At 32.1% G+C, this 13139-nt stretch overlaps 1 protein-coding gene across 1 annotated transcript in view; it reads left to right on the top strand.

Annotated features, from left to right (window-relative positions):
* LOC123528443 (inositol-pentakisphosphate 2-kinase-like) overlaps nt 1-13139 on the top strand; it is an 88582-nt gene that overhangs the window by 58676 nt on the left and 16767 nt on the right. The window contains exons 8-9 of the mRNA XM_053520951.1: nt 3638-3710; nt 6389-6501. Of these exons, the coding sequence (XP_053376926.1) occupies nt 3638-3710; nt 6389-6501 (186 nt within the window). The remainder of the gene's footprint in view (nt 1-3637; nt 3711-6388; nt 6502-13139) is intronic.

Raw genomic sequence — 13139 nt, 5'->3', positions numbered from 1 at the left:
TGAACACGGTATTATGTGTGGACGCAAACTAGATTATATTTTGGTGGGTTTTGAATGTCAAATACCAATTATAGCCAATTAGTGCCTGATAAAAATAAAACCATCTGCTAGTGTGAACATGGTATTACTGTATGTGTGATATTCTTAAGAGTACGTGTTACCTATCTTGTAATACACTAAGTCAATAACATGAATAAGTTATTTATGTGAACGATATTGCAAAATAGCACAGTTATTGTGTTAACACAGCTGCTGTTTCTCAGCAGTTTGCCAAATTATTTGTCTTTCAAAGACTTGATCAATACATGGTTTTAGATGAAGATTAGATCCAATTTTCATGAATCATGACTATTAAGTTTGTTTGATTATAATCAAACTTGGCAGCAAGAGCGGAATATTCATGTTTTTTTTATTATTCAATAACAAAAGTATAAAGTATATTAATCATACAGATCTGATTATGATCTATTGCTTAACATGTTAAATTCCATGACTATTTTTGTGTTCCATTGACGTAGGCATATTTTCTCGTGTAATGGTATAGAAGAATGCACAAAAACAATACTCCCTAAAGATGTTTATCGGTTAGTGTAATGAACTTGACTTACTATTTTGTTTTGGAGTACTAAGTGCCGCCCACTTACCATACCTACTTCAATGACTTACAAAGTTTTGGGCAGAAGTTCAAACTTCTTAAAATAACTAGACGAGACGGCAACTAAAGTACATGGAAAATGGCCAAATAAGGCTGCAGTAGACGATTTATAGGGAAAATAAAGGATACTAGGAAAAAAGCAATTACAACAAAAGAATGTTCATGTCTCATGTTGAACTAATATTTCTTTAATATTTCATAATTTTAGAGTGGACTGAGCTATTGTCTGACGGCTTACATCAACCTTTAACATAAACATAGCACACTTGAGTTTCTCTTACCTTGATGTTGATGAAAAGAAAGAGAAGGAATTGAATTGCAAAAATGGTTTATCTTACCATGTTACCCAGGCCTCAGCTCAAAAAATTGTGTTTCCTTTTCTTATATTTTGTACAGTTACAATAGTTTTGTGCAAACAGGATGATTTACTTTCTCACATTGTTATGTTTCATGCAAAAAGATATAATTTCCCATTCTGACATGGCAGTTTTGTGCACAATTCTGAATATCTAATTATATTTATATGAAAATTTATTGTGAAGTTCTAAACCACAGGTAAACAGCTGACAAACTGTTTACCACTCCATAATATTATGAAATGTCTGTTTGATATTATATAATGCAATGTCTGGAGGCTTTAAACACTGAAAAACAAACATATTACAATAATGGGTGTTAATCACTTTTTTTGGTCCGCTCTTTGTTGTTGTGTGAAATCGTATTCCACAATGTTGCACAATTGTGCCATTGTAAACAAATATATATTGCACTATTTAAAGCTGACCTTTAGTATAAGAATACAATGACCATTTAAGTATACGTAATTGGCAACTTTCTTTCAAAGTCTAAGTCGGCCTAAAGCTTTATAATTTTTTATTTGGCAACTTGTACAATATTTTGTATTGTGTACTATGACAGGTACTTGTTAGATAAAACGTACGCTTTATATGCTTGCATGGATTGACCGATTTAATTTTCTTCCTTAATGGGGCTTTTAAGGGGTAATTTGATTTATAATTTAAAACTTTAAATATATTAAATTTCAAGTATTATTGCTTATAGGTATTTGTGTAGAAAAAATAATTGGGATGATTATTATGCCTATGATTTCAGCATACATAATAATGTATTAATCACAAAAATAGAAACAAATCAGATGTAATGTGGGTTGATAAATTTACGTTGGGAATTCCAGTCGGCAGGTTCTAGAATCCCATCATTTCTTAACATAGAAAAAGAACATGCCACATCATCATAAATATTCTCAGTTCTATTTTACTATCTTGTGCAATATTCAATTTGAATACACAATCATATCAATAAATTAATAACTCTGATTATGGTAATCAGTATGTTCACTTTAAATTTACATGGGGGCCAATGTTCACTTGTCAAGCCAGATAGGACTGAACAGACTTATGAGGTTAATGTTCAATGTCCATATATTGTTTTTAGGAATCGAAATGGATCTGTGTTTTACTTATGCTTTTAAATAGTATCAGGGCACTGCCTACCCTAGATTTGACTACTTAATAGCACAAAGTTTGCTATTCAGAAGGGCAAAATGTGAAAATGGCGGGAGAAAACATGCCTTTTCCTTTGTAAGGTATTTATTGTACAGTCATCAACAGTTTCTTTCATTTGCCGGAAATAATATCTCCTTCCTGTATTCCATTACAGTCGGCTGTGTTTCCCCTCATTTATGTGCAGGTAACAATCAGGATATCTGTGCTGGGTTCACTGCAAAAATTAAAGTAGTTGCTATAGGTTGACAGCTTCATTTCTACTGTGTCACATGTTGAATAACTGAACTGTAGAACATGATTACATTTACATAATTTTTCTTAAGAGGAAATGGTATAAATTTTAAGGAATTGCACGTACATGAAAATAAAAAATTTTGGCTGCTCAAGCTGGTAGTAAAACGTGGAACCATGCTTGGCCTTCACAACCAGCTGTCAGACTGGTTACTTTCAAATGTAGCCAGTTAAATTTGTTATGATGACATTATAACTATTACTACACGTAATCGAAATCAGCATAGTTATTGCATTGCTTTCGAGTCACTGATTATGATAACCCAGGACCGTAGGAAGCATTTTCAGATTGGGGGTGGTGGGGCACACATTATGAAAATCAGCCAAACTGACTCGCTGTCAAAAAATTGCTAAGATAATTACCATAATACGTCAAATTATTGGGGGGCTGGGATCGGCCCTCCCCCTGCCCCCCGTTCCTATGGCCCTGTTACCTCATGCTGGCCTGGTAAAACCCCAGTAGTACATTCACAAGAGTGGCTCCATTTATCATAAATATGTCTCAACAGAACCAAAGATGCTATGAACTGTCACATTCAAGTAGGAGTTTCGGTCATAGCCTTCACCTTTTCATGTCTGACAATAATAATATGTGGCGAGATCTATATTTACATTTTCTAATAGATAGATAATGATGTAGGTGACTTGTGAAGAAGAGACATATTTCTAGGGTGAAAAAAAAAACAAGAAATTATAGATGACTTTGTCACATAGGCATTCTTTTTAAAATGGCACTTTTCCATGATAAATGTCAGGTAGAATGCTAGGTGAAAATGTTACATAAACAGAAATGAATGCTTGATGTAATGTCATTATAGATTCTTTGCATTTTGTTTACAAAAAAAGTATAATAACAGGCAATGTCATTATGCAACAGGAAATGTTTCAGAAAACTGGGAGTAATGTCTTCTGAAGCACAACATGTTGATTAGAAAGTTCACCATAATGAGAAGTTAGCCGTATCAGTGCACAAAGACGTGCATGTTTCTGAACGTGCATGACTTTGTCTTTCAGAGAAAACAAAGGAAACATATGTACGTGTAATTACAGGCTGGAACTGAAATTCCAAAAGTTTTGCCAGTTTATGATACTAAATTCTTTTATATTTTACGAATTGTGTTAACATCTATTGATAAACATTTTTCTTTCTTGTTTTGATTTACAGAAACAGGGTACGCATGAAGCAAGCACTCCTGTCGCTGGCAGAAACACCGCAAAACAACCTACGTATTTGCCAGGTAAACTGTTTATTTGTTATATAAAGCAAAAACACCAGAATGCCAAAAGTTCAATCGTGACTCTGGCAGATATAATTAGAAACAGTGAAATTACCAACGTTGATAATTATGATGGTATTGTCAGATCTGGTTTTGTATTAGATTTGTAGGTGATTTCTTGCAAAATAGTATCTTTGTTGGCATATATCACACCTGGGTCTTTAATTGATATATTTCTCTGGGAATGTCCTTATATGTTTTGTGTAAAATTTGTACTGTATGTTTTGTTATTAAATTGTTAGTTAATATCTGTGAAAACAGTAAATATCAGTTTAATAATGGATGCTGTAGAAGCAGTATGCAAGATAGTAAAATGCCGGCCCTAAAATGGTTCGGTAAAAAAAAAAAAAAAAAAAAAGCATAAGTATGTGAAGATGTGTAGCCAGGTCTAATCGACAACTGTGAAACATTTGTCAAGGTAAACGGGGTTACCCATTGGGGCCTCAATCGTGAATTTTTTTTTTTAAATTGCCAAGGTGTTTATAGCCTGCCAGGGTTTTAAACTGCAGACCTTGTCAAGCTTTTAGGCTTTGTCAGGTATCACCTAGCAGGTTTAAGGCATGCAGGGGTTTCATGAAGGGCCATGATGTGGAATTTCCCCCAAGGTATAGTGGTCTGAGGCCTCAACTACTTTTCTTGTTGAGAATAAAGAGTAACCATAGACCCCCCTCAGCAATGTCCACCTTCTACTTCAATAATTAATGAAACATCTGCCTTGGCCAACACTTTCATAGCCAGAATCAAAATAATAGTGATCAAATGCAAAATGAGTATGATGAAGAAGGAATTTACAGTGAGCTTTCAGTACATCTTTTATCTCCCAGTATAACATGTTATTAAAAAAAAATTTGCATTGTTCAGGGTTGTCTCTAATTTTTTCCATTAAAAGGTTCTAGATTGCAGCATTTTATGTTAGCTAATACTGCCATGCCGAGACTGACATCATGAATCTTTTATGATGCCATAAAATGATCAGAATATTTATTATGTACAAATTTAGATAATTATTGCTATTTTTTCATGACTTGCACTACAGAAAGGGACTTAAAAATACTCCCACTTTACCTGATATTGATACTAATGGATAAGGCACCTGTCCCTCGATCGAGAGGTTGAAGGTTCGAGAGGAGGGTCTTGTTACTTAAGAGAGATCAGTTGGTGAGCCACCAGCTAGTTAAATAATGGTGTGCCTGGCAGTAAAAATAGGAATCAGGAAGTAATGCTGTTCTGTGTATGTAGGTGATTCATATGCCAAATTGGCTGGCCCTTTCAGTAGGGGTGACACAATAATAAACAAACACTTTACTTTACTTTATATTGTCTGGCAAGATTACAGTGCAGTAAATTAGTGAATGTCTTTAAGGAATAAGCTGTTAAGGTAATTTTTCCTTTTCATGAACAATTTTAATGTGTTCTAATTTACAATTGCAGACATCTTAACTGCAGAATAATGACCATACAAATTTCAAGTTTAATTGTGAAATTTGCCCAAGGGTTTCAGTCTTTAATTAGAATTGCAATTCACATGTTGTCGGTATGCACTTTTGTTTTTATGCCTGAAGGTATATGATATGTCAGAGAAATGCTTTGATTGTCATGCTACAAAATGGTCAAAGGGAGGTAATTTTTCATAATGTTGTGTTCAAACCAAAGGGAGAAAACTTGAACATGAATATATTATGATCTGAATACCAGGTGTTGCAGACAGATTGCTGCCATTTAACCCTTAGAATAATTCTTTAAAGGTGGTTAATCAGATTTTGGTCAGCTAATGCATTTGTTTAACTGATCATTTACATCATCTAATTTGTGCTGTCACAGTTCTTTATACGTATTAGATTCTAACTTGAAGTATTTTTAAAATTTGATTTTCCTACCAAGATAGCTAATTTTTGCATAAGGATAAATTTAATAAACAAACTTTGCCCAAGGAATGATATGAATATGTTTAAAGAACTATTGTATTAAACTCATCAAAGATTTGCATTGAAAAATATATATTTTGCAGAAATTCATATGAAATGTTTAAAATGATCATAACCTCCCTTTGCCTATCACATTTGCTTAACCAAGAATGATTGAAAATAAAAGAATGTCTAAGATACATGTCATTTTAAAACATCCCAATATCTATCATTGAAATCAAAACAAATTATAGATGGCTCGTTTCTTGGTCAAGGTCACAATTAGGGATCAATAGTCATATGAGTGTGTTTTGTGTCCGCACTGTAACTCTTGAACTGCTTGACGGATTGTAAAGAAACTTGGCACAAATGTTCACCACATGGAGACAAAATGCAGAGCGCATGTTCTGGATGTCTCACTTCAAGGTCAAGGTCACATTTAGGGGTCAAAGGTCATCACTCTGTAACTCTTGAACCCCTTAAAGGATATTGAAGAAACTTAACACAAATGTTTACCACATTGAGACAATGTGCAGAGCACATGTTCTTGATGGCTAACTACAAGGTCATGGTCACACTTAGTGGTCAAAGGTCATACCTTAGGGTGATGTTGCTCTGCATTACAGTGCTCTTGATATTCCTTAAAGAAAACTCTGACTTAATGTATGAAAACTAAAAAATATCATGAAATGACACTCATACCGTTTAAAGTATTCAGATTGTTTACATTTCCAGGATGGTGAGGAAATCCATGGAGCGTGGAATAAAGGGGATATGTGTGAGGTACTGGAGGGGTTTTTTGGTTCTAGTCATAATGGTGTCTCAAATGGTGTTCATAAAGGTCACAAGTAAGTTCTGTAGTTAATAACTTTTTGACCCATTTATTATTGTGAGGTACATTTCTGGCATGCCTTAAAGTAGCATGCCTCCGGATTTGGCTAAAAAATAATCTTTCTTTCAAATTGAAGTTTGGTCATATTATGAACATTAGAATATGAAGTTTTGTTTCTAACATATTTTAAAAGTACTAAAACAAGAAAAAAAGATGACCGCGTTTGGAATCGAACCCCGGACTGCCATAGCAATAAAGACATTTTCCCGTCGTAACCAATAGCGCTATAGCTGAAGTAGTGAATAATGACTTCAAAATATAGATACCTATGATGGAGACAGTTTACCTGGAGTAAAAGTGTGATAAAGGCTTTTCGATTTTCATTGCAAAAAGTAGTAAAAACAGCAAATTCTCATGTGTTTCCGTAACATAAAGTTTGTCAGTAATTAAGTTTTAAAGCCTTCTTAAGAAATATAGAATTTATTTCAAGATATCTAAAAAAAAAAATTTTTTGTTGTCGAACGATCTGGAGGCATGCTGCTTTAAAGCTACTTGTCCACAGTTTGGGTGAATTTTTTTCAACATGTTCATTTACACCATAGACATGCATCAAGATTTTAAGAAAGTCGATTTATTAAACAAAAAAAGCACATTTTGTCATCTAAGTTGAAACGTTGAAGGTCTTAGAAAAACATTAGGACTTTAGAAAAGTAATGGGATTTATGAAGTTGTAGTGTTCAGCATTTAAATTTAGTTGTTTTTTTCACTATCTTTTGTGAAAAGGGTTCCCTCACAAGATGTGAAATATTGGTTAGAATAAGATGTAGTTTATGAAAAAAAGTATTTTACTTCATATATGCAGAGTTTAAGTTACATAAAAGATTAAGCTTGGTTTGAAAAAATAAAACACAGTTGAAAAAGAGCCTTCAGGCCAACATTTTTTTATTTTCTGGTTTACGGGAGATTTTTCAAAAAATTTGGGTCGCGGGGGACAAATAAAAATAAAAATAAAAGTCCCAATTTTGAGCAGTCGACCAAATAAATAAAAATAAAACGTCCAAAAGGATACAATTTTTTTATTTTTTGTAAACCACAGAAAACAAGCTTGCAAGCTTAAATTGCATACACACTCACAAATTAACTATTCTGAACATGCTGAAGTGGTTTATATCTCATCATCTCAGTATACTGTTGTTTTCTTTATGTGTAGCTTGTATGAATAATGCCATTTTCAAAGTGATCAAGGATACCACTATTTGTGTTTTTGTTGTAAAAATAGACATGTGGAAACATTTTTTATAATAAAATATACATAATTTATACCACACTGTGACAGTTGACATTGTCATATCAGAAGAACACTGCATAATGTTTATTATAAAACATGAATAAAAACTGCTACTAAAATGGGGATATGCAATGACTACTTTAGGTCTGCATCCTGCATACATGCATATTAAGTTATTAACTGGCTGGAAATGCAGTCTTCAAAGACAGGTACTGTTCTACTAGAAATGAAAAGTTACGAACTGATAAATATTAAGCACACTGACTTTAAAATTAAATTGCTTTGGTTAAGTTTCAGTGGCTTGAATATTGTTTTATATTTTACCAACTGTCAGTGCCACCTATATTGTACGACAAGCCAAAACAGTCTGAATTCTGGTTCAGCTAAAATGTGTACAAAATAACAACCTTATCGGCTGATGTTCAAACAACATTATCTGAGATTTATAAGACTCTTCACTGAGATGGGACTTGGAATTAGTAAGTTATGAGTCCGAAAAAACATTTATTACTGGATATGTCATTATGTGTTCCTCAGTGTCAAAGGCACATGTGACATATAGTGTCTGAATGTTTGTCCCAAACATACTTTCAAAGGGTCTTTTTACAGATTTTATCAGTATACTTAAGTGTACATGAGAATATTACTCGGAGTTTCATGTTTGATAATTATCTTTTGAGTTACAGTAGCTGGCTAGAACTTTAAACTAATTTTACGCAGTCCTAGGAAATATTGAGATAATCTTTTCATATGGCCAATATTTCCACTCCGATTAGATTGCCAGTCACAAATACAACCATTAATCTGACTGTCCAATTATTTTGACTATAGTTTGAATCTTTTATCACATTTATCATTGTCAAGCATTTGCAGGTACATGTGTCATTTTACATTTAAATTGCACTTTATATAGAACAGAACTACTTCAAAGTTAAAAAAAAATGTGTTTAGCAAGTTGATACTCACTTTTGCTCTTCCATTTTGCCATTTCTTTGGTTTCTTTCCTTTTTTATCAATAGTGGTATTTTTCTGACAGTCCCACATGAATTTGATCGTTGTCCAATTATAATATACAGACAACAAATCTCGTACATGTGATACGCCAGATTTTTCAACATCCGACAGCGTTGACAGTGAAGGTTTTTTTCGTAGGTGATTACTCCTTATGTTGAGCTTTAGGTGCTGTTTTTTCTACTCAGATCCATTTGTTTACAATACTTGTTATCTCTGCCAACTTATTCCAAAGATTATTGTCTGTAAACTTGTATATTTTTCCTATTTAATTTCAATTCAATTCAATTCAATTTATTTCGATCATGGCATATTACATGCATGTGATCATGACAACACAAGTAACAAAATATAACAGTCAAGAAACAGTTACATAAACATATGAACAGTATGCTTTTACATAATAAGATAATGTAGTTAATTGTTACAAGTATCAGATTTGAAAATATTTTGCCTAACATTACAGTTACTAAATTATCTAAATCAAAAGAAATTTTACATGGAGGATGAATCTATCGAAAAGCAGCCAAAATAATTTTGCAAAATAAAGCTAGTTTAGTAAGTTTTGGTCTATTATTATTGTTCATGAGTTCCCCAAACTTGTAAACATTAGGGTGAATTCTGTAATAAGCTGCAATGTATTTCTTTCTGTCATCATTAAAAAAATTACATTCAAATAAGTAATGAAACTCATCCCCTAGAGAATTGGAATTACACAAATGACAGAGTCTCTGATTTTGTTCAATATCCATATATCGCCCTTTTTCAATTGGCAATTTGTGATTAGTAGTTCGAAATTTGCACAAAATAAAAGCTAAACTACTAGGAAGTAAATCAAGGTATTCTTCAAAACAATGGTTTGTCTTAAATAATCTGTATGTCAAACATTTAGAAGAGTTAAAAACATTGCTATTCCAATTCTGCAAAAACTGATCATACAACCTTGACTTCACTAAAGATTTGAAGTGAATAGTGTCATTTACAGATTGATTTATAAAATACTCAGATAATCCTAATTCATCTAGACATTTTTCAATAGAAGATATCCATGGTGACTTGATAATATTATTAGAATGTAAACTATAAACAGTGTTATATAAAACCTTACATATCTTTTCCTCCCTTGCATTAATAACTTTACTCCAATAACATAATAATCTGGATTTAACCAGTAAGCTAATGGGTTTTATACCCAATTCACCAAAAACCATACAATTTGGTGTGGAAGGTTTAAGTTTAAGTATAAACTTACAGTATTTTAATTGGAACTGTTCAATGATTCGAATATTCTCAAAGCCCCATACTTCCGACCCATACAACAAAATAGGAGTAATCATAGAATCGAATAAATGAATCTGAATAGAAATTGGAAGGTTAAGTTTGCGAGATTTTGTAATTAAAGCGAACATAGCTTTTCTAGCCTGGTCAACCAGTCTTTTCTTTGTTTTTGAGAAGTTACCATTATAATTAAACTGTACCCCAAGATAAGAGAAGTCTTCTACAAGATCAAGTTTTATATTATCATAGAAAAATTCAAAATTTCTACTACCAACTTTAGATTTTGTAAACACAACAACTTTTGTTTTAGCGGCATTAACTTGTAAATCCCATAAGGCACAGTAATCTTGCATAGCATATAATGCATTTTGTAACTCAGTTTGACTTTCAGCCAAGATCACAGTGTCATCAGCATATAATAATAGAAATAATCGTAAGTATACTTCAACATCCTCATCGCTTAAGCAGTCAAATGTAGTTTTAGACAATGTGGATAACCCTTCAAACCTTGTAGACATATATGTTGTAAGATCATTTAAAAATAGTGAAAATAAAACAGGCGAAAGATTTTCTCCCTGGCGTACACCAGTATCACTAGAAAAAAAATTAGATAGTGTATTACCAACTTTAACACATGATTTAGCTAGTGAATACATGTTGTATATTATTCTTAAACATTTACCATCTATGTTGTTATTTAACAGTTTCCGCCATAGTGCTAATCTGTTAACAGAATCAAATGCCTTTTTATAATCAATAAAGGCACAAAAAAGTTTTTTCTTTTTACTTAAATAAAAATCTATAATAAGTTTCAAAGAGAATATATGATCTATTGTACTGTAACCTTTACGGAAGCCTGCTTGTTCTTCACATATTACATTATTACTTTCTAAAAAACAATTTAATCTATTATTCAGAACTGCCGTAAATAATTTACCGAAACAGCTTAGAATTGTTATACCACGATAATTATCTGGATTATTCATACTACCTTTATTCTTAAAAATAGGTAAAATAATACCTTTACTCCAAATTTCGGGAAAAATGCCCGAATCCAAAATTATATTGAACAATTTACAAATAACTACAACAAACTCATCATTGTTACAATATTTCAAGTACTCATTCAATATATTATCAAACATTGATGGACTTTTACTATTTTTTAAACTAGTTATACATTTTCGAACTTCTAAAACATTGAATGGTTCATTTAACATAGTATTATTACTAGATAGCATGTCAAAATCTATATCATCAAAGGATTTCTCATCAGTACCAACAGACTGGTTCAACTTTACAAAATGATCATAGAAAACTTCACTTGAAATATTAGACAAAGTTTCTTTTTTCTCACTTGAATATTTATTTAGCAACTGCCAGTAAGATTTTGGGTCAGTTGTACGCAGACTTTTAATTTCCTTATTGACTTCAGTTTGAAACAATTGCAGTTTCTTTTTCTACAATTTTTTATAAGTCTTACTACTAGCAACCATATCAGCGTGACTATCAGAAATTTTGATTTTCCTATGTCTGCTTTTATCAGAATGATATTTTTTCCTAGCATTTTTGCACTCAACATCAAACCAAGGTTTAAATTTGACATTCTTTTTCTTTCTATTAGTATTTTTCGTGACCATTAAATGGCACTTATCTGCAGCTTCAGACATAACACTAGAAATTCTATCAGTAAGATTATTAATTAAATCACTAGTATATTCTTTTGTATCATAAATTACAGCAAGATCTTCATTTAACTGAGCAATAGTCTCTCGATCAAACAAATCAACAAACTTATCCTTAACTGTATTATCCCAAATAGGTCTTACTACATGTACATCTTCTGTATTACTAATATTAGTGTCACTGCCAATATTCTCTTCTTCATGTTCTAAATTTAAAACAATGCTACCAGCTGAATCAATCATAAAACTAAGACAACAATGTATATCAGATACAATAGGATCAAAATCCAGTATTTCAAAATGGTGAACATGTGGAAATTGACAAGGAGACATTATCAAGTAATCAATTAAACTAGAACCTTTGGACGTACATTTGCCAATAGATCTATCTTTTCCAGAGCGACCATTTGCAACAAATAATCCAGACGCCTTACATAGCTCCATCAGTCTACGACCATAATTGTTGACACAGGTTTTGTCCTCAGAGTATCGTTCTAATGGAAAACCTAGGTCAGCAAAATTATTCACTGCTAAAATATGATTTGCATTATCATCTAACGTGTCATTCATAATGAATGGATCAATACTCACAAAATCAGGCAGTGTACAAGATCTAGCGTTAAAATCTCCGACCATAACAAAAGAGGCATTATCAAACTGAGAGTTAAGATCAACTATATTACTCTCTAACTTATCAAAAATTTCAGGTGAACTGTAAGAAGAACCTTCAGGGGGGACATATACAACACCAAAAATGATATCAGATTCTTTAAATTTAAACCATAAGCAATTTTCATGACTTATGTCTAAAACTACTATGTTATCAACAAGATTGTTTTTTATAAATAATCCTACACCACCAGACTTACTTTTAAAAATTTTACGGTTCACTCCTTTAAATGTATAACCATCAATATGCGGGCTGTCGAAAACATCAAGTTTTGTTTCGGCAAAGCAAATAACACTATACTCTTTAACAAACTCTACAAAATCAGGGTTATTCAATTTAGAACTTAAACCGCAGACATTCACAAAGGCAAATTTAAATGAAGTGTCATTTTTAGGAATACAATAATTATGACTAGACAAAATGAGATCATTTGGATTAGTACTACTATCACTGTTCAAACTACTGTTAATACAATCCTTATTATCAATATTGCATGATTTACTATCTTCAGAATTTACTATTTCAAAATTAGTATCATTATCTATACAACTTTGAACAAGTGAAATATCAGAAAAATCTTTAACATTAACCTGGATGTTAAAAGAACCATCAGGCTTTGTATTTTTATGAATACAATAATTATGACTAGACAAAATGAGATCATTTGGAGTAGTGCTACTAATACTGTTCAAACTACTGTTAACACAATTTTTATTATCAAT

This window comes from Mercenaria mercenaria, chromosome 13, assembly GCF_021730395.1.
Source record: "Mercenaria mercenaria strain notata chromosome 13, MADL_Memer_1, whole genome shotgun sequence".
NCBI classification, from domain to species: domain Eukaryota; kingdom Metazoa; phylum Mollusca; class Bivalvia; order Venerida; family Veneridae; genus Mercenaria; species Mercenaria mercenaria.
This window is presented reverse-complemented; position numbering and strand designations above follow the sequence as displayed.